The sequence below is a fragment of the Lates calcarifer genome, linkage group LG15, assembly GCF_001640805.2.
Source record: "Lates calcarifer isolate ASB-BC8 linkage group LG15, TLL_Latcal_v3, whole genome shotgun sequence".
In the NCBI taxonomy this organism is placed as follows: domain Eukaryota; kingdom Metazoa; phylum Chordata; class Actinopteri; family Centropomidae; genus Lates; species Lates calcarifer.
The window spans coordinates 22,721,904-22,743,139 of NC_066847.1; the positions used below are offsets into that span (position 1 = coordinate 22,721,904).

The 21,236-nt window shown below is 42.3% G+C and overlaps 1 protein-coding gene across 2 annotated transcripts in view; it reads left to right on the forward strand.

Annotated features, from left to right (window-relative positions):
* The first annotated feature begins 1,346 nt into the window (after positions 1 to 1,346).
* Positions 1,347 to 21,236, forward strand: part of aplp1 (amyloid beta (A4) precursor-like protein 1) — a 31,568-nt gene continuing 11,678 nt past the window's right edge. For both annotated transcript variants that reach the window (XM_018687720.2, XM_018687728.2), the window contains exons 1-2: positions 1,347 to 1,639; positions 20,723 to 20,902. In XM_018687720.2, coding sequence (XP_018543236.1) covers positions 1,574 to 1,639; positions 20,723 to 20,902 — 246 coding nt within the window. In that variant the 5' untranslated portion in view covers positions 1,347 to 1,573. The remainder of the gene's footprint in view (positions 1,640 to 20,722; positions 20,903 to 21,236) is intronic.

The following is a 21,236-nucleotide window of genomic DNA, read 5'->3' on the forward strand; positions in this document are numbered from 1 at the left end:
GGAAGAATGTATAGATACTTTTAGATACTAAGAAGTACATTGATCAGTCATAACATTAAGACCACTAAGAGATGAAGTGCGTATCACTGATCATCTTGTTACAATGCAATGTTCTGCTGAGAAATCCTGGGTCCTGACAGTCATCTGGTTGTTAATTTGACATACATCACCCACCTAAACAGCAGTTTTTGTGGTGTAGTGGGAGCAGTGTCCTCATAGGGGAAGCCCCTACCACTGGAGAGTGCTAGGGGGTGGGGGATTGCTTGGTCTGCAGCAATATTTAGGTGTGTGATATGTGTCAAATTAACATCCAGATGAATTCCAGAACCGAAGGTTTCGATGATGATGGCTGATCAGTGTATACACTATTTCACAATCACAAATAGTAATGTTTTGAGAAATATCACAATAAAATAGACATCGTTTTGTGAAACATGGGTATTTTTCTCCTTTTCTTACTTTATTACTCATCTCATTATGCTTCAGATTTCTCTTATGACCCCCGGAGGATTCCTGACTCACAGGTTGGGAACCACTCCTCCAATCTAATGATTTAATAAGTCAATAGTATCTGCGAACACTGATCTTCCCAGGCTGAAAATGAAAACGTTAAGATCTGAGATGATGACATGACTTTCTGGAGTTCATCCACTGTCACTGAATTACAATAGTGAGTAATTCTGTATGTATACATTGTTGGAAATATTATATGGCAAAGTGGGATGATGTGCACATGCAACCTAAGCTGGGTGCAAAACAAAAATAAAATCTCTATATTGCATATTTTTCTTTTTATTAATGTTTATTACATTTTTTTATATCAGGTATAGGCTACACTCTTTAGGATATGTTTTTTCTTATTAAAAAATAAGAATAATATTATTTAGCATCATGTGATCTCCCTATTGTAGCTGGAGCTGTCATATTTGTCTGTGGCTTGCTTTTAGTTTAAATAGATTTTTGCCTGGTAACAATTTTATTCAAAACCTTTAAATTTTTATATACAGTCTATGGTCAAAACGTTGCATCAGTGTCCAAAAAAATGGAAAAAAGGGGGGGGACTGAAAAGGAAAGAAAGAAAAGAAAAAAATAGATCATCTACTTCAACTTTTCCTTTGAGATATTACATTCAGATGTGTCCTATGAAGGCATGTCTTCCAGCTGTGAATGAGAATTTATGTTCAGATGACACATTCACACAGTCATGTTTAACTTGAGCATAAGACAATTGTAAAAATCAACCGTCCAGCCCGCATTACCACCTTCTCGCCACCAGATGTCTCTCTTCGCCAAGCTACACATCGAGGGCGGCCGTGAGAAAAGTCAGTGATAAATACCCGCAGAAACAGGGCTTGGTTCTGTCAGGCTTCATCCTCATAAAAAGCCAAGGCTGCCATTGGAGAGCCCCCGTTGGCAAGAGCGAGCAGGACGCAGACGCAGGAGATATCGCAGGAAGGCGCCGACGAAACGCACCGTCCATCACTTCAGCTGATGTAACCAGACAGCGTATGTTGGAGTCAGTTATTTTGCAATAGCAACTTCGTTATAATAAGAGACAAAAGAAGGCGAGAAAATGGGACATACCGCATTACCTATATTGCTGGCTGTGATGTCCTACTGCGTGTGGGAAAACGTCGAGGTAAGAGCAAGACATTTGTAACGATGGCGCACTACAACATTTCTGTATCTTTTCCTGCTGAATGTAGACTTCAGGACAAAAATGCTGTATTATTATTATTTTTCATCTCGACATAGTACATGCCACGCACACAGTCGCTCCTATCTCCATATTGCTGACACGCACCCTTATCTAGGGCAGCTTTAATTTACAAATGCAACCTCGAGCACCGTCCTATGTCAACAAGAGAAATGACACACAACGTCCACTACAATAACGCAGTGATAGTGAAGGGATTTTTGAAAAGCAAATGTCGTACTAGGACGTGAATGGAAGAGCTCGCGCTTCGGGACATGGAAGATAAGAGGCTCCATAAGAAAATTGTGGTTTACGTTTTGGGATCGTTGCGTCAAGTCTGGGCCTGTATCTGACGTGATGAATGTTATACAGGCCCCTTTGCTCTGTGAGGAAGGATGGAGATCAAATCCTATCTCTGTTGTATCTCATCTGGCCTTGTCAGGGGGAAAGAAATCAGCTCGCATCCGTCCTTTAGTAGGAGTGGTGCAGCTCCTGAGCAGGATGGAGTCATGCATATTCAATTGCTGTTCTGTGTCACATTTGGTCTTCGTGAAAGAACACTGAATAGATTAAAGATTAAACTCCCAACTGAATCTTACAGTGAGAATCAGGATGATAGAGCTCTGTTTCTAAATATGTTGCCTTGAAGATGAATGTGAATAAGCTCCAGTCAGCAGGGGATGACTTTGACATATCATTGGATGTACAGTGTGTGAGTGTGATACAGAGTGTACTAATGAGAGATGTGGGGGTCATCCTATTGGCATCTGTCTTCATCAATAGCTAGAGAGGCGACAGTCAGTGTCTCTTGTACAGAGACAGATCATTAGGGTGGGGGGGGGGCACCAGCTGCTCCGGCCCTCCCTCCCATCTCATCACGATTTACAGCAGACCCAGGCTTTGATAGACTCAACCTTTAGTTCTCAATAACTCCTAAGTCACCCGTCTTTGGGAGCATGTGCACTTCAACTCTGCATGGGAGTAGGAGGAGCAGGGTGGTGGTAGTGTTGGAGGTGCAAGTGTGTGTGTGTGTGTGTGTGTGTGAATGTGGAGAGGAGATGAGAGGGAGCTGTGGGGGGAGGGAAGGGGATGAGTCATGATGTCCCAGCTGGAGCTGTACTTCAGGTCAAACTCACTTTTCCACCTGGAAGCGCGAGGAGAGAGCCAACCTTGTTCTGGATAGATATCTGCGAGTGAACATGGAAGCATCTCGACTGTTGATTTAGACCTCACCCCCCCCAACCCCCAGAAAGTTCCCCAAGAGGATTTGTGAGATGTTTATTTATTAGCCATCTTCCACAGTGAGTCTGTAACAGTCATAAAGCCTCTCCTTTCATTCTGAAATAATTTCACTCCTCTAAGAGCCTTAGTGGGATTACTGCTATGCTGAGGAACAGGCTTTAGCTTCATACAAGGAGACCTGCCCATGAAGGTTTACACTGAAGATTACTCTGAGAGGGTTGGCTGGATGGATTACACTGTGGTATTAGTCCTAATAAAACTGTCAGCTTCCCTTAATTTACTCAACATTCATTCAATTGAAGTGTGCAGATTGGACAATTTTGTTTTGTTCTCTCTTTTATAGCGTAATATTTAATATTGTTAGTGCTTTGGAACAATGTCTTGTCAGAATATAATCACACTTGTAAATATAATAAAAAGCCACAATCTTTTTTTTTAGCTGAAATATAAATTCAGCATCATTCTGTGCTGCTGCTGCTGCTGTGATAGACGCATTGCTGCCAGGCATGTCACATTTGCCAAGTCCACTCATGGCCTCCCAGGTATCTCAGCTGTAATAGCACTTACCTTTCACAGCGCACCCAGGGCATTTAGGTAATTGACACACTGAGCAGTTCTCATCTTGACACAAAAGGTCATCCACGGAGAGATGGCAGAAACGACCGCCTTCATGGGCAGCCTATAAACTTGTACAGTGTAGTCTGGTTTTAATGGAGAGTAGAAAAAGCTAAGACTAAATTAAATTTGCTGTGTTTTCATGTGTCACTATCGTTTTTTACATGTGCTCCTTCATGTTGAATAGGAGTGGGAGACATGGATAACATATTGCAGCAAACAACATAGTGATTTTGATACATATAATATGTAGGCAGGTACAACTGATGTAACAATATACCATGAGATGGAAGGAATTTGTCAGGTGGGAGCAATGTTGCCCTAACATTTATATTGTGTCAGCAATCCCTTGAGTATAGTTGGCTGTAGTAGATTATTGTTGCACATCAGTGTTTTATGGCAGTAGTAGATTTTTATTTGATTTGTGAATGTCACACATTCCTGGTTAGTGAGTTTGTCCATTAACTATTTCTCAACCAAATTTTATCATGTCACAATATACACAATATGTACTATGGTGAGCTATAATCATGATATGAAATTATATGTGCCATTGCCAAGATTTTATCCATATTGCACAGCCTTATCATGATGTTTATGGATAAAATTCATAGACAGCCCTGTCAAGTTTTGGTTAATTCTGCCAATTAAAGAATCTTAACAAATTCCTTATCTCACTGGTGCAAAATACATAAATAACAAAGCTAGATAAATCTGCAACAGCCTGCAAAACAGCTACCACTGTAGAAATGGTTCTGACAGCTGACAAATTAATATTATCCTGCGGTATCTGTCGTCATACCACCCGCTCCTCAGACCACAAACATTAGGGAATCACAATGATTTTGTGAATACTCACATATCAACAAAACATAAAGCCAGGCTGCAGTGAGCACAGTTAGTGCTACAACAAAGATCTCACACACAGGAAAATGTGATTTAAGAAAGCAGTCATACAATGATTGCACTGGTGTGTGGCCATATTTGATAAAAAAAAGGGGACCAGGGACCACAGGTCTGCTCGGCTTTAGTCAACCAGTTTTGTATTTATCAAGATAAATGACTGCAGTGTGAACCTGAGCCTGAGAACTCCGGCCAAGAGAGGCTGCAGAACAACAGCAGAAAACAAACCTACTGCGTCTGCTGTAGCTACAGGTTTCAGGAAGCACCGGAGGTTTGTGAAAACAGTGGGCATAAAGGGAGGAAAGAGGGAGAGAATAGGGAAGGAGAGAGCATAAGGGCAGGAAGCAGATTGGAGCGTGGAGCGAGATTAAATAAAAATAGGGAGTTATGAAGTCACCGTATGATCCCTCCCACCACCACTAACAGCAATTTCAGGCCGTGTGCTGGAATACGGCCATGCAGATTCATGCACCTCCCACCCCCATCTGCCTTTCAATGCAGTAACACAAGAGGATTTGTTTAAAAAAAAACAAAAAGAAGAAAAAAAGATAAGGACAACCAGATCTCTCTCTCTCTCTCTCTCTCTCACACACACACACATACATACACACACACTACCCTACACTCACTTAATTAATTTTAGAGCCACAAGATAATCGGGTTCCGCTAATGGATTCCCGTGTGCTTGCCATTCTCTACTATATCTGTGTGCCAGTGGGCATAAAACGTACCATTTTATTGTATCACATGTTTTTCCTCCCTGTTCTCTGTATCTGGCTTCCTTTCCAAGTTCTGAAAGCACACACACACACACACACACACACACACATACAGAGAGCCTGGATTAAATCCTGCAGAGTCATTGTGAAATGGGACCCACACTGTACTGGAGGAAAGGAGCGCTGTAAATAAATGTGCCTTAGCAATTGAACTGTTAAATGACAAACCAGTGAATGACATTAACGCCCCCTTTGGGCCACTGTTGCAATCGACAACACTGAAACAGAGCCTTGCGTCGTGTGTTTCAGAGGGTTGTTAGCGGGGAGCTGGGGGTCATGTTCATTGTCGCTGCTCGTCGTTTAGAGAGTCTGGGAGGAAGCGAAGAAAGTGTATATTTGTGCGTGTGTGTGTCTCCAGGCGTAGAGTTCATCCAGCTTTTCTGCTGAAAATAAATTGACATTAATTGCACTCCCCTCCCCAGTAGGTTCAGGAAAGCTTTGCCAAATCCTGTGTCAGATCATTCAATCTTGTCCTCTGGCCTTTCCGAAACATTTCAAATTCTGGTTCTCAGAGCAAATCCCAATTCAGAGTTTAATAATGTTGGCTCACAGCGCTCATCACTTTATGGCATCTCAATAGCCTGTCATGCATAAACTGATGCACTACATTTGATGAGTTAATTTCTGTGGTTTCCCAGGCTGCACAGCTCTTTCTAGGTCGCACATAATTAAGGAATAAGATTAAAAAAAGAATTTAGATTAAAGCTACTCCCAATTCTCCAAAGATTATTTTACCTTTCATCATCCACTCACTGCGTGTCAGATATAACATGTATGTCATTTCTAGGCTACGTGCAGATGAAATATGATGCTTGCACCTGTGTCTGTAAGAAGCTGAAGCCCTGATGGGACTGTGTAATTTGGTTGTGTGTTAGTGTCTTCTCTGTGTCTTTGGATACATGCAATAAGTTTGTCCAGTGTCACCCTAGAGGGATTGTGAGACCAGCGCAGCTGTCCTGATTGCATCCAGCTCTGGCTCCTCTCTGGAGTCTTGCAGAACAGAGATATCTGCAGCCCAAGGTCCTCGCACCCCGCATAACTGCCTCTGTAAGCCTAATGGGTTGGATTTCTGCAGAAAAAAAAGTTTAATGCCAGGGCGAAGCGAGATGTTTAGTCCTGCCGCAGCCAGTGGGAGGTTTTCAGAGGAGTCCCCCCCCCTCCTCCCACTCGCAAACATCTGCAGTGTGGTGATAACACTTGTCCTCCATGTTCAGGAGGAAAAAGAGAGAGCGCAGTGAAAGAGATTGAGGGCTGGTGGAGAGAGAGAGAGAGGGGATTGCCCTGGCACAGCGGATGATTTGAAAAATGGAGAGCGTGAGGGCGAAGGAGGAGAGAGAGTGCAAGTGATGTGAGCGCATGTAGAATGTTATGTGGGTTGCAGGGTGGAGTGCATGATAATGGACGGGGCCCAACTCTATTGCTACTCAGCCCAGGCAGCTGGGAAAAGCAGAGGGATCCATCTCTGTCATGTACATGTATTCACAGGTGGCCTTGAAATGAGACGAGGGAGGGACATAGGCAAGAAAAACCCCGTGGCCAGAGTGTGGCAGCAAGTTGTATGAAAGCAGGACTGCAAAATCTAATTTCCTTAACGGCGCTGGCTGAGGGGTTTTGAGAGACTGTGGGGTTGTTGGGTCCGCTGAGACTGATCAGGCCAGTATTAATATTCTACAGAAGAACATTAGAAGCTGGGAAGCTGTTACAGAGAGGAAACAGAGGTTCTTTTTGGCAGGTCCTTCCTTCCTGCTCTACCATCTTTTGCGCAGCATTGGCTGCAAAACACACAGCTTCAGCAGATGGATTTAAAGCTAATTTCTAGGACATTAATCAGAATATAACAAAAGGTGTGGCGGCACTGATGGGTAGCACTCACTTACGTTCACACAAATGCGCTTACACTCGCAGATAACTCAGAAGTACACACACACATTCACCACACACTTGGTGCTTTATGAAGATGGCACACTGCAGAGGCCGCATCAATTATTGAAGGCCGTGGAAAGGTCTGGGCTCTCGCTTGTCGACGGGGCTTTGGCACTTGTCACGCACCCTCTCAACGCACTGGCGCCAGCCCTCTTGTCTTCATGCTACCTGGTTTTCATGTACCTGCCCCCTCCCTCCTTCCCTCCAACCTTCCCACCGTCCCACCCCGACCCCTTCTCCACCCCTCCAGGTCCACTCCCCAGCCTTGCTCTAGAGAACACAAAAGAAAATCCCCACGCCTGTCTCCTTCTTGCCTCATCCTCCACCCCGCCCCCTCACCCCCTCCTCTCTGTCTCTGCCCCAGCTTCTTCATGTCCGCCCCCCCGCCACATCCCAGAGGCACCTCCCTTCACCTCCCTCCTCAACCCACTCTCCCAGACACTGCTCCTCCGTCTGCCTCAGCAGCTCTCAGTGGCCAGTGACATCTTTTCACTTTCCTCATATATACTTTGATTGTTCTTGAATAATTTATGCTCTAAACTCACCCTTGGTTTTATTTTTTTTCTGCACTTTGCTACTCTTGCCTTCTTCACTCTTGATATTTTCAGTGATCTGCCTCTGCCTCTCTTTATTTGCAGCTGCTGGCTTTCTGTTCTCACTACCCTTTACTGATCCACTCAAACATCTTTGACCATGATTTTTTATTCAACATTCTTACAGCATGAACCAGTCAGATTTATTCAGCACATTCACCAATTTCGAGAGGTTTGTCTCATAATTTGCCAATTAGTTGTACACATTTTCCCTTAACATATGGCATCAAATTCTCTTTTAGTGATTTCCAACATTTCTCAGTGTGCTTTCTTACAATCACCTTAGTTTGATATTGAATGTTGGATAGGGTTAGGTGGTGCCTGTTTTTGATATTTAATTGACAGCTAAGTTTAAGTATATCAATGAAGGTGTATACTGTATGATCACCCAAAGGCACAGAGAGAAATTTAATATTTTCCCAAATATGGCAACTGAAATCATTGCCAGCAGTTGTTTATCTGCCAGTGTCAATGTGTTTTAGGATGGAATTTATTGTAGAAGAGGGAACATTTCTAGCAAAGGAGTCTCAAACACGCCTTCCCTTGAGACAAAATGTTCCCACAGCATTTGACTCAATGCTCAGTATTCAGCAACCCCAGCACAGATTCTCCAAAAGACCGTCTGCAGTTCACTCTCCCTATATTTTATACAATATATACAGATGGCCTGCTTACTATAGAGAATCGGGCCGATGATGCAGACAGCTTTAGATGATAAAGAGACTCAGGTGCTGCTGTGGCTGCTGTTAATCATTGACAAAAAGATTCAGCCAGTGTTGGGGAGAAACAAGGGGTATTTCAGTCTTTTCTCAGCTCAGGGTCATTGTGTTCTAGCCAAGGCCAAGCTGTGCCAGTTAACAGCCAATACTCACCCAAGCTCGGCTGACAAATTGGATACTTCGCATGAGTCTAACTGTGGCTTAGAAGAAGAATGTAATAAAAGTACAAAGCACAAATGGAGGTTCTGGGCCCCAGTGAGGGGTCTTTTTTTTACAGATTGTCTCAATGATTAAACCATTTTCCCTTCAACTGGACAGTCTGTGGAGACTTTATGGCCTGAGGAAATGAGATAACACTAATATTTAATCTACTGAGTGATTCTGCACAGCACACATTATCTTGCCAGAGTGGCCCTGATCTAAAATAACACTGTGCGGGCTAAAGCAAGACAGGACATGTCAGCCTGACATGATCTCAGTTATCATTATTATTTTTTTGGCAGTGGATTTATCAAACTGTGCTCTCTCATGCTGCTGGAACTGTCTAGTTCTTGTGTTGAATGTGAGGTGCATACAGACGCTTGGGTTTTTAGAAAAATGAAGTTCATACTGTGAAAAAGAAGTGTTATAGTGCCTTCAAGATTAGCATATGTTAAAAACACCACATAGAACAGCAGTTGCACTTTCCTACTACTTATTACTTAGGTGATTTATCATGTGCATTTCAAATGACTTGGTTCGAATTTGTACATTCAAACTTCTGTAATAATCGATATGAGCATACTGTGTGACTCTGAAGCAGAGGAATCAGAGACATGTGTGACGAATCATTAAGTCAGCTACTGATTCACCACACTGAGATTTACCAAGGGCAGCAAGTGAGCAAGAGTGGGATCATCAAAAAGAATACGATATAATGCTGTCACTGATAGTCACTCAATGTAAGTCAGTACCATATTGTTTAATATGGCATATTTTATTAACTGTATTTGGATTGTTAATACCACTGATATGTTATATTAATCTGTGTTTCTTTTCACAATTAATTGATTAATTGCTAAATTACATAGATTTGTCTGACCAGTCCAACCCAAAAATATCCAATTTAAAGTCACAGGAAATATAGAAAAAGTGGCAAATCTTAACATTATCTTATCATCTAAAACCAACACATTTTACCATTTTGCTTGATAAATTACTTTGATCATCATTTGATAATTATTATCAATATTATTATAATCAAAATAATAATTCTGATTCTAATTCTGATTCTAATTGATCATTGATATTACATTTATTTTTGATTTTTAGATTTTAATAATGTTGCTAATTATATCACTGTCTTTGGAGTTACCTGTACTTCTGCTGGTTGAAGGTCACATGCCACCAGGGCATTGTTGTTGCAACTGTTTATATTTGGATTAAATTATTATTTAGGTGTCATTTGCCCTGCTATATATGTAATTAGACATTATTAGCATAGTTGAAATATTTTTATAATATTTTAGGGGAAATGTTTTTGATCAAGAGATAGTAGTTTCTTGTTTTCAAAATGTGTACCAGATAGATACAATAAGCCCAACTCAGCAGGGTCCAGTATTGTATAAGTAATTTAAGTGGCGTGTAAACAACCAACAGGCAGTGGTAAGAAAAGCTAACCAACCGATTAAGCCAGCGATCAGCGAGATGCCCAGGATATAAAGTCGAACCAAACATATGGGGATTCTTTCATGTGAGAAAGAAAGAGAGAGAGAGAGGCAGACCGGTAACGAGTGAGGGAGAGAGAGAGACTGAGTGACACGCTCAAAATTCTGTAGGGAACCAGTTGCTACGGTAACAGGGAAGGTAGCCGGCTCCTGTGGGTGGTGTTGCCATGGCAACCCCCCTCAGTGGCCAAGTGATGCTGAGAGGGAGAACGTTGAGGAGTGGGCTAAAAAAAAAAGTGTGTTTACGGGTTCGATAGGAACAAGTGAGACAGATGAAGAGGACGGCAAGTAAGGGGAAGCTGATGTAAAACGTGGGGGGAGCAAATGCAGCCGCGCCGCACGCTGTTTCATCGAATTTATCTTTAGCAGACCCTTGGTTTTCTTTGCTTTGAATGAGTGGCGAGCTGGTCCCAGCAGACTCAGCATTAGCTGTTTATCCCTGCTGTTCATTAACAGAGCACCTCATTACCATGAACAGTGGGCCAAATATGCTGTGCAGGGCAACATACTCACTGAGAGACCTGAGAAAAGGTTATCCCCTCAATACATCTGCAGTTAGATGGGGTCAGAGTAGCCATGCTGAGGCTCTTTCATCAGCAGTGGTGTTCTCTCTGAACTCTCACTGGGAGTTAAAGACCAGTTTGTTCCCACTGTGGTGATTCCACATGCCTCTTAAAACAATGAGCCAACATGTTGTGAAATTGAGTTAAATGTTATATACATCCCATTATATTTAATGTGGTGTATAATGTATTGTGTGTGGTATGGATGTAGGGTCTCTGCCACTAATAAAAACATCAATTACTGTTTTTAGCTTTCTGGTCACACCCCTACCTCAACAAATATAATAATAATATTAACACACAACCATATACCACTATGCCTCTACCTCACGTTCTCTGTCTCTCTCTCTACATGTATATATATAACCTCAAAACCTCATTTCCATAAGATGCATCTGCTAGACAGCCTCCCAGGGGAGCTGGCACGATGTGATCAGAATTGTATATGTGCATAAATAAGAGACAGAAGCAAAGAGATATATGAATGTTTTAACCCCTTCCCCTCTCCATTCTCCCCCCCGCCTCCCCCTCCTCTATCACCAACTCCCCCCCCACTGTGCAGCAGGGTATTACTCATCTTACTCCATCTCTCTGAAAGTCTCTACTTGTTTCATTGCTCTGCCACTATACTGTATATATACACTACATTTAGTTCAGCACTGATTTATTTACTTGACGTGCTTCAGTAATATAGATGTACAGGACGGGAGATTACCAGATTATTGCAGTGAAAGTGCAGAGGTCATAAGTCATATGGATGAAATGCATCCATGTCCAAAAAAACTCCTGAACAGATTTCACTCAGAGATTTCATTTCCAAAACAGCTGAATGTGTTTTAAGTGAGCTGCTTAAATTTGGAATGCTATTAGCTTTAAGAAAACTCTTCTTGCAACTGATCATGAAAGTTGTTTCACTCAGTTGGCAGATTCCTTTACTTGTTTCAGCAAGCATGAGATACGATGTAGACAGATCTGTAGAAGACACATGTATCAACTATGTGCAATACTAATAGAAATGCAGCAAATGTAAAAGTAGAATTGCAAGAGAAATGACATGTGAATCACAAGGAGAATACCCAGAAAGAAAAACTTCACTACAGATGCAAAACAACAGCATCAAAGGGCTTCAGAAGCAGGAAAGGCCCAGAGTGTGAGATAAGAGGGAGACAAGAAGATGCTGGCAGCCTGCTGTTTGTCAGGAACACCATAGAAAGGCAGCCTGTCCTTAAGTGGATCAATTATTACAGTCTTTTAGCCCTAAACATGCCCTCATTTAGGCTGTGAGATTCCCTTAATCTACTTAAAAAATGCTCAAGGGCATTACGTTGTTGCTTTAAAGCCTCCAGTCTCGTCTCCCCCTGCACAAAATACATACTTCTCTGATACTTGGCTCTACTGGTAAAGTTATTGTCTGTATATGTGTCCTCTGTCTGAAATTGAAAATCATGTTGCTTCCTAATCTCCATTAACTTGCTAAATTCAGGATTTGGTTCCAGGGTGAGTTACCAATTTCAGAGACCCAGCTCAGAGCTGGTCATTTAAATGGGGGGATTATTTAATGTATTTAGCATCAGAATACGCTGCTTTACTTGTTCAAGATGAACCAAGATGTTTTGAATTATATGGTAGAAAAGGCCACAATAATATAGAGAGTAATTATCCTAGTGTTTAATACATTTTAGCTGTGACAGTGCACAACATGCACTCAGTAATAGAAATTTGAACCTTTGAGTCCCAGATGTGACTCAAGCCCTTTGAATGTATTTACAGTATAAATACCGATTTGAAGAGCTTGTTTGCATTGTGTCAGTCTCAATCTGCCTGCAGAAAATCCCTGATTCAGAGGCAATTGTGTTGACATTAGGATGTTTCCGATGGACCTGCAGTGCTCAAATCTCTGCTAAGCCGTTGATTCCTTCAATCCCCCGAGGTTGCTCTTCAGCTTGAAATCACATCTGCTGGCTCACAGCGTGTGGCATTAACATGTCGGCATTCCCGTGTTGTGTTGCTTGGCTGTAAAGGAGATTCAGCAACGTTACATAACAGCAGAAATTCATCAACAATGCTACCAGAAGATGAAATCATTTCAGCTGGCTGCGCTGAGGAGAGTGAAATCTTGGAGGCCTTTAATGTTTCCGGGCTCTCTGTTTTTTTTGTTTTTTTTTTTTGGTTGGATTTATGAAACATTATTACGCAGCTGTCTGTCTCCCACATATCTGCAGGAGGTGGTAGCATAGAGAGGATTGTGAAAGTGACCAACTATGCTTTGTGTTTTTGTCTCTTCTGGAGAGAAAACATGCACAGTGTGGCGTCATTATGGTGTATGACTCAGAAGAAGCATTTGTTGAAGAGTGGGTGGAACAGAGAGGCAGACATGCGTATAAGTTCAGCCTACTCTGTGCAACACAAGTATCGCAATCACTTGTCTCATTCTGAATATTGCTCAATACCATCTTTCCATAGAACTGGGAACACCACGCATTAAATCAATTTGATATCTGTGGGAGTTTCCTGTTTTGCTCTTCTGATTGTATTGGCCATTTTTGGCACGTTTTACCACGGATGCCGCTGCTGAAAGGCAGGATGTTAAAAAAAAAAAAAAGCTCACAGGAAACATAGCTGTATTGCCTGCACAATGGAAGTAAAATTCAGGTGTGTGCAGTATAATAGAGTGTATTATAAAAAGAGAAAGACAGAGGCAGGATGTGTGTGAACATGATATTTATGAGACGTTTGGGTCCCAGCTGGGAAAGGTGAAGTCTCTGTTCCTGTGGGTATGAAGCTTCAGTTGAGTTCCATGGTGCTCTCATGCATCAGGGAAGTCTGTATCTAACTAAGGTCATGTGATTCGGAGACAGCGACCTTTACAAAAGAGAGAAATCAGTCATGACTGTCCTGCCCCACTGCAGCAGTCTATAGAGTGCTAGTTGGAAAGATACAGGAAAAAGCCTTGAGACAGGACGTGCTACTCTGGTGTTATACATGCAGGCCCCAGTGGGCGCAGCTCTGAGTAAACATACTCCTAAATAACCACTGCCATGAAATGTTTGGCACTGCCAGCCTTCAGATCTATGGAGTCTCTTGCAGTGATGCCATCTGACATGTCCTCTATTTTAAGCTATACTTGAAATGAAATCAAATATTTGGAGCTGGTTTTGGCTGCTGTTTCAGACCTAGATGAACCCTGGTGATTATGGGGCCATCTGCTCCCAGTGTGCCCAGCTGGGGGCTGGGCCGCTGTAATCTGGACTGATGAAGCCCGATGTTTGCACATCTCTGCAACCAAAAGCCTCTGTCATAATAGTTGGTTATCACGAACTGAAATGAAGCATCCAGTCCAGTATTCACTTAGTAACTTTACAACTATGTGTGGTCTACAGTAGGAAGCTATATAACAATACATAAAACACAGTGCAGTATTTTCCACTGTGCCCATCAGTCTCTTCTGAATAGAAAATTAATGGCTTCAATTAGCCATTAGTCAGAGATGTATAATGATGAGTGTCAGTGTACAGCGCTAACCTGCTTTATCCTCCTTTGTCCCCTCTGCACCATGAGAGTCTGGCAGGCTAATGTTGCTACTCTCTAATAACTACATGCCACACCAGGAAGAGGCCTGATGGAGCCTATGAATAATTAAACAACATGATTACAATGATGAATGCTCCCAAATCTATCTGGCCATTTAGCACTGGCCCGGGGAGGGAGGCCAAACAGCCGAGTGTCAGGCATTGTGTGAAAGCTGTTAGGGAGGGGAGAAGGAGACGAGAGGGGATATTGAGGATGGGGTGGCTGAGGTGGATGGAGCTCAGCCTTGAGAGGAGGTGGAGGGAGAGGAGAGAGGGGAATGTAGAGAAAGAGTGAGGGAGGGGCCCAGAGAGTAGGAAGACACCCACTATTCAGCCATCTGTGCTGCAGAGAGGCACAAAAGACATGCCCAGGAAGGCCTGTTTGTGTGTGTATGTGTTTCATACACGTATGGGTTATGCATCTGTGAGGGCTATTTGTACGTGGGTGTGTTCTCGCCATGAATAATGGCAATTGGCCAATCTGCAGTCTTATACTAGTCAGGAGCAATTCTACCAAACCAGGCTTTTCACACCATAAATTACTAAGTGCATAATTTGCACAGTGTAGAGCTCACTGTAGATATATGTATATATAAAAACAACTTTGTTTTTTAATTGCATGCACTGTCAACATAACCTAATGGGATTTCTTTGGAAATTTAGTTGAAGTATGTAAACTCTTGTAACATTTGTATTGAGAACTAATGTACAAGTGTTACTGCCTGGAGCTTCCCCTCTTATGCCAGAGTCCCTGTTGTAATTTAATGACTCTCCCATTGATGCTTAGTAGCTAAGTATTCTATTCTATGGCACCCTTTTAAGGCACATTTCTGTCACACTATAATAAACAGACAAAATTGTCAGAACAAATCCCAGATAAACAAACAGATGTGGCTGTTTTAATAACTGTTTCATGCCTGTGATGTGTGGCTGTTTGGTTTCGTTGCCACTACATGGTGTATTTTGGTTACATGGGATATCCCAGATCCCTGTTGCTAAGTAGAGATTAGCTCCTCAGGGGTATGATGTCTCCAGTTAATCACAGTGTGTCTAGTAAGCTCCCTGCAATATATCTCTGACCAGAGTGTTTGTATTTATGTAGTAGCTAGTGTTTTCTCAAGTTTCCTCTCATTCCTATAGCGCTTGAAAAACAAATAAGTCGTGTATGCACAGAGGCAACACACATACACCTTGTATTACCACAAATACATAAACACAGAGCAAATACCTCAGGTAATTTAGAGCATGTACCATAACAAAGGCAGCACAGAACAAATGGATCATAGATAAATTGAACATGAAAGGATAAAGCAGGACAATGTAAAACAGAATCAATCACATTACATGCAAGGGAATAGAAAATCCTATTTGATTGTGGCTGTATACATAACATGACATGTTGCATCCACTCAGAGCCTCTGATGCATTCAATGTACAGTCTGGCAGCAACTTGTAAAAGGTGACAAATGATGGGTGGGCTCCGCCCCTTCTACCCTGGCTTGCCTGCCAGGGCCAGGAGATTGCATCATTACAGAGGATGAAGTCATCCTGCAACATAAGGGTGGAACAGGTGCTGAAATTTTAATTACAACAGGGTGGAAGATGCTGAAGGAACATGTAAATGTACTGCCCTGGCCCAAAGTCAGTCCTGACTGACAGAAGTATTAATGTTGCCAGATCATGTCTGTTGTAGGCTCTTCTTACGGGTGCTCCACATCGAGGCATAATTCTTTCTACTAGAGGGATATTTGTGAAACTATTATTATATCTGCACCAGCTGTTCCACAACTTCTGATCCAGTGCACAGTGTGTTCTCGTGTCTGTGCAATCACTTTGTTTCCTTGTGATGTGTATTGCTATGGAGACTGTGGAGATACACACGTGACTACAGAGTTAAGCAGCACAGTCAGTATGCAGTGGGTATGAAGAAGACGAGCAGAGAAAAACAGAATATCAAGGGAGCTAACGGGAGGCAAAGAAACTGGCGAAAAGGCAGAAAGCCAATCGATGTCTCCAGCTTTATATCACCAGGTCGTTATTAATGATGCAGCATTCTCTGCAGTGGGGAGCTGTCAGGCTTCTGGGCTGTCTGCCTGTTCAGCCTCATCAGCAGTAGGACATGATATGTGGGACTCAGGATGGGTGAACAGCACTGCCTTACCAACCTCTGAACCCCCCTGCCTCCCCCACACTTGCAGTCGGTACTATACAGAGATGCTTCAGTACACTACAGTATTTTCTCGCTGAGACATGGAGGGCAGCTCTGCAGCCTGTCCTTTACTAGAGAAGAAGCACAATTGTTGACAGATTGTGAAGCATTATTGTGAATCCAAATGGATCAGTGTGCCTCAGCTCCTGATGGAGACTGGGAGTGTTCACAGAGACTTCCACTGCCACACTCACACCACAACAGTCCTAACTCTAATTGGCTTCAAAATGGAAATTGCGCACAACCAAGACACTGGAAATCTTTGACTGCATGTTTGTCAGTCCAAAGGGAATAGCAGCTGTAATTTGTAAGTATAAAACATGAACAGAACAGCTTAATGAAGGCACAAGAATGTGATCCATTCACTGTAGCAAAAGCTATTTTTAGCTGTGAACGAAAAGCTTAATCCTTCACTACAGAGGACTATTGTCTGTGTCTATTTAATCTGTATCTATTGAATACAGCAATGTGTCCCCTAAAGACCCCAAAGCATTGTGGGAGAAGCATGTTTTTTCTTGAATTTTTGTAAACGTTACCTGCTGTGGTAAGATTTCAAATCATGCCAAATAATGCTCAGCACTATTGAAATATATTATCAATCATTTACACCCATGCAGTGTTAGCATACACAAAGTGGAGTACAGGCTTACAGGAATGAATGATGATTGTGCTACAGGAGAGGTCTTAGGATCGCCAAAGTTAATATGTTACATTATCACGGAACCATGAATTTGTCAGACCAACATTGCCACCCATAGGGCCGTGCTAGCATTTTAGCACTTGTGTTGTAAATGATACCTAGTCTCACGCTACCTTCTCTCCAAACCTTCTTTTCCCAATTGACTGTGTTTATCAGATAGACTTTGCACTTGGTTGACTGACCAATTTGCCATTTAAACAAGATTATCAACTTGGCAGATCCTCTCCACCGTTCTGCTGCACTGACTGCAGTGGTCTGGCACATGAATATTGGTGCATCTCTATCCTGGCTGGGCCACAGGTCACATATTGGTGTTGATGTTTATAGAAATATCAATCATATGCGGTCAAGGCCGTAAAAGTAATAGATGGAATTCAATCTGTTGAACTAAGCAAAATGCACATTAAATTGTAAAAGCTGTATAGACTAGTCTAACACAGTAATTAAAGTTCCAAGTGACTATACATATACAATCAGCAAAGGAAATGAAAACTGTGAAACAACATTCACTGGAATTAAATCAGACTTCTGTCATACCCAAGTTCAAGCACAGTCTTGCCAAATGTTTCCGTTTAGTGTTGCATTAACTGATTTCCGTACTCAGTATTTATTTTTATACAAAAGAAATTCCTACAATATGACTAATCTACATGAAGCACCTTGTAAATAAAAATGTCAAATACCACAGAATGCATTTCTATCTAGCAACTAATGCTTCCTAAAAGGATAATCACCATTTTTGGGTAATAATAAAAAGGACTGACGCACACAGATGACAGCTCCTATTATTGCTGTGAAAATACAGTGACAGAGTACAATGAAACACCTACAAAGGGAGCATGTGGCATCCACACAGCAGAACAGAGTGGGTCCATGTGATGTCAGCGATGTTTATGTGGTGCTGTCGCTGTGGCTGTCTGTAACCAGTGCGTGGCGAAGGAGTGATTATGCTCCAAACTGGGTCAAAAACAAGTGGGAGGTTTTCTTCTGCCACAGAGGAACAGAGGAACAGACCAACAGAAGTATACATCTCAAAATGGTATTTCTTATTAGGGGTTATCGCGAGAGGGAGATCTAATCTGGTCCCAGATCAGGCTGGAGATTGGGTGTGCGGCCTTGCCGTGCTGGAGGTCAGGGCCTCAGGCTCCTGATGGACTGCTATTGATTGGGGGGAACGTGGCGATACAGTTGCAGTCGCTCAGCATTGATTTTCTGCAAGTGCAGTAGTGGAGAGCAGGCAGAATGAGAGAGCCAGACCAGGGGGAGCTGCCAGGTTATCTTCTCAAATATCCGGAAGTTTTTTTTTTCCCCCCCGTTTCTTTTTTTTCTTTGTGGTACTGACCTTCCCTGAGTCAAAAAGATATATCTATTTAGACATTAGCTCAGCAGCTTGTTTCAGCAGCTTCAGCAGTGTTTTACTGCGCTTATCCAATAAAAACCTCCAGTTCAGCACTGTCAATAACTAACGCAGCCATTTAGTTTTCTGGGAGAATCTAACATTTCACACCATGAAGCTAGAAATAAAAGAGTTAACATTTGTCAATTCACTGCAAATCCCAAACCAACAATTTTCCAAAGCGTACTATAGTTATTTTAGATTTTTGAACAGGCTTTCTGTAACTTTACGGAAGCCAGTGTTTCCACTCATTTAAGTATGGGGTGATCATTTACTTGCAGGGACTTGAAACTTGCTAGAGACAGGTAATTCATCACAGTGAAGATGTCAGCAAGTGCTATTATCTAAAAAAATCTGCAACGTATGTATAACAAAAAAGCTGAGAAAGCAATGTCATTTTGATTCTATACTATAGCACATGACAGACTTATAATAACTTAACATTATAACTTAAAAAACATGTACTGAGCATTATGTTTTCAGCCCATGTCCCTGAAAGTGGTTTAGGAAAAAAGGATGATTTTCACTATGATGGATTGCCTATCTCAAGGAACTCTGTAAGCCTCTGCTAATTGACATGCAAACAATATTAAAACTAATAGAAAAAAAAAACAGTGGTCTGTAAGGTCGGCAGAAATGTATTCATTAATCAGAAAAATTCTAGTATGCTTTGGGAAATGGTCAGCAGTAATTAAAAGTAGAACCATAATTTGTAAGAAATCTGCTAAGACATGCAGAAACACAAACTCCTCTTAGCGTAATTATAATGCATAGACTGCTCAGGGCTTATTATATTTATTGTACATTTACTCAAAGGGTTTTATATATTTATTTTATTCTGTATGAATTTTAATTAGGACTTCAAACACTTGAGCTCCAGTCGGCCAAAGCAGGGCTTCCCTTTGATCAGGCGTCACTCGCCCATATTTTTTTTTTTTCTTCTCAGTTTCTTCCCTTTGGGCAACTTCATTCTAATTGGCTCAGCGTCGCTCATCTCGTCTGTCGTCAGTAGGTCTATCTCTCTGTCTGTCAGTGCAGATGAAAGGATATGAGCTATACATCAGGCTCCAGGGTGCGGGTTGCCCTTTTGAAGAGTTTTGGACAGTAAACATTATTGTGTGTTCTCTACAGTGAGTGTTGCTGTCAAGTGACGCTCTGAGAAACTGACATCTTTTACTTGAGCTATGTGACCTGCAGAAGTCTGTGTGTTTCTCTTTGGTAAACAGCTCGTTTTTGCACCAGAGATGACTCAGACATCCAGTGGAACATGATATACTTTTGCACTTTCTTGTGATTCTTGAGTCCTCGCTGCTGTCATGTTTTCTGGAAAAAACCTGTTTTGTCTGTAAAGGTAGACAAAGTACTTGTTTGTGCTGTTTATAGAGCTCCAATCTTTATTCCTCCCTGGGCTCTCTCTCTCTCTCTCTCTGTCTCGGTGCTGTGTGTTAATGTAGTGAAGTGGCCCGTCGGTCAATGAGCTTGTATTAACACCTGACTCCCAGCCCTGGCTGCTGTTTGTTCCTCTATGTGGGGTCCCCTGGGCCCTCCCCCAGGCAGAGGCAACATATCCCCTGATCAATAACAACATCCTAGAAGGCCGCTGGAGGAGGGGGATGGAGGGGAGGCAGACAGGGAGAAATCTTTTACATACTCTTGTATATTTTTTGCTGTGTACCTTCCTCTTCATCCACCATCTATTCCTGCTTTTCTCAGCTCACAGTGCCGCCAGCAAACATGGAACATAGGCCATCAGTCGATAAGTTCTCTGGCTCTTCTTGTCACTCAGCTTCAGGGTTATTTCACCAGGGGATCTTTCCTGATTTTTAGGTTTGCCAATATTCTCTTAAAGCTCCCCAAATTCTCCTGTGCATTAGCCTCCTCTTCCTTCCTACATTCTCGCCTTCGATCTCTTGCTCACTCTCAGTCTTATACCCCGGCACACACTCTCAGCCTAATGTCGGGATAGAGTGCATTTAGGAATTATCTGTGGTCTACCCAACCTGGATCAGCTTCAAACACAATATTATCTGGCACTGTGTTTGTATCGACTAATCCTCACCTTTCTTCGCTCTCTCTCTCTCTTTCCCCACTTCTCCCTACGCTCTCTAGGCTCTGGCCATGGCCGAGGTGAACGGGCCAGGCCCCCAGGTGGTAGAGCCACAGATTGCCATGTTCTGCGGCCGTCAGCTCATGCACATGAACCTACAGACCGGGCAGTGGGAGCCGGATCCTCAGGGCCGACAGGGGTGCTTCAAAGAGCCCAGCGAAATCCTGTCCTACTGTCAGGAGGTAGGGTCCCGAACCTTGCAAGGGAAACAACATAAATGTGAAATGCTGTAATGAACACCAGCCTTGATCAATACTTCTACCAGCAGAATCTTAATGGCAAAGTAGTCAGGAGTTTTGAAAGAATGAAGCATGACATCAATGAGACATAGGAAAATCATGTAAAATTTGATATTCTTTTTCTCTAATTTGGTTTGTCTAACACCTGCCCTATTAAATCTATATATTTAACTATATATAGTAGAGAGATGGTGGCCTGTTGAAATATTACTATATTTCTTTTGCACCACCATCCACTTATCCTCCTCTTGTTGCCTCATATGTGTACTCTTTAACA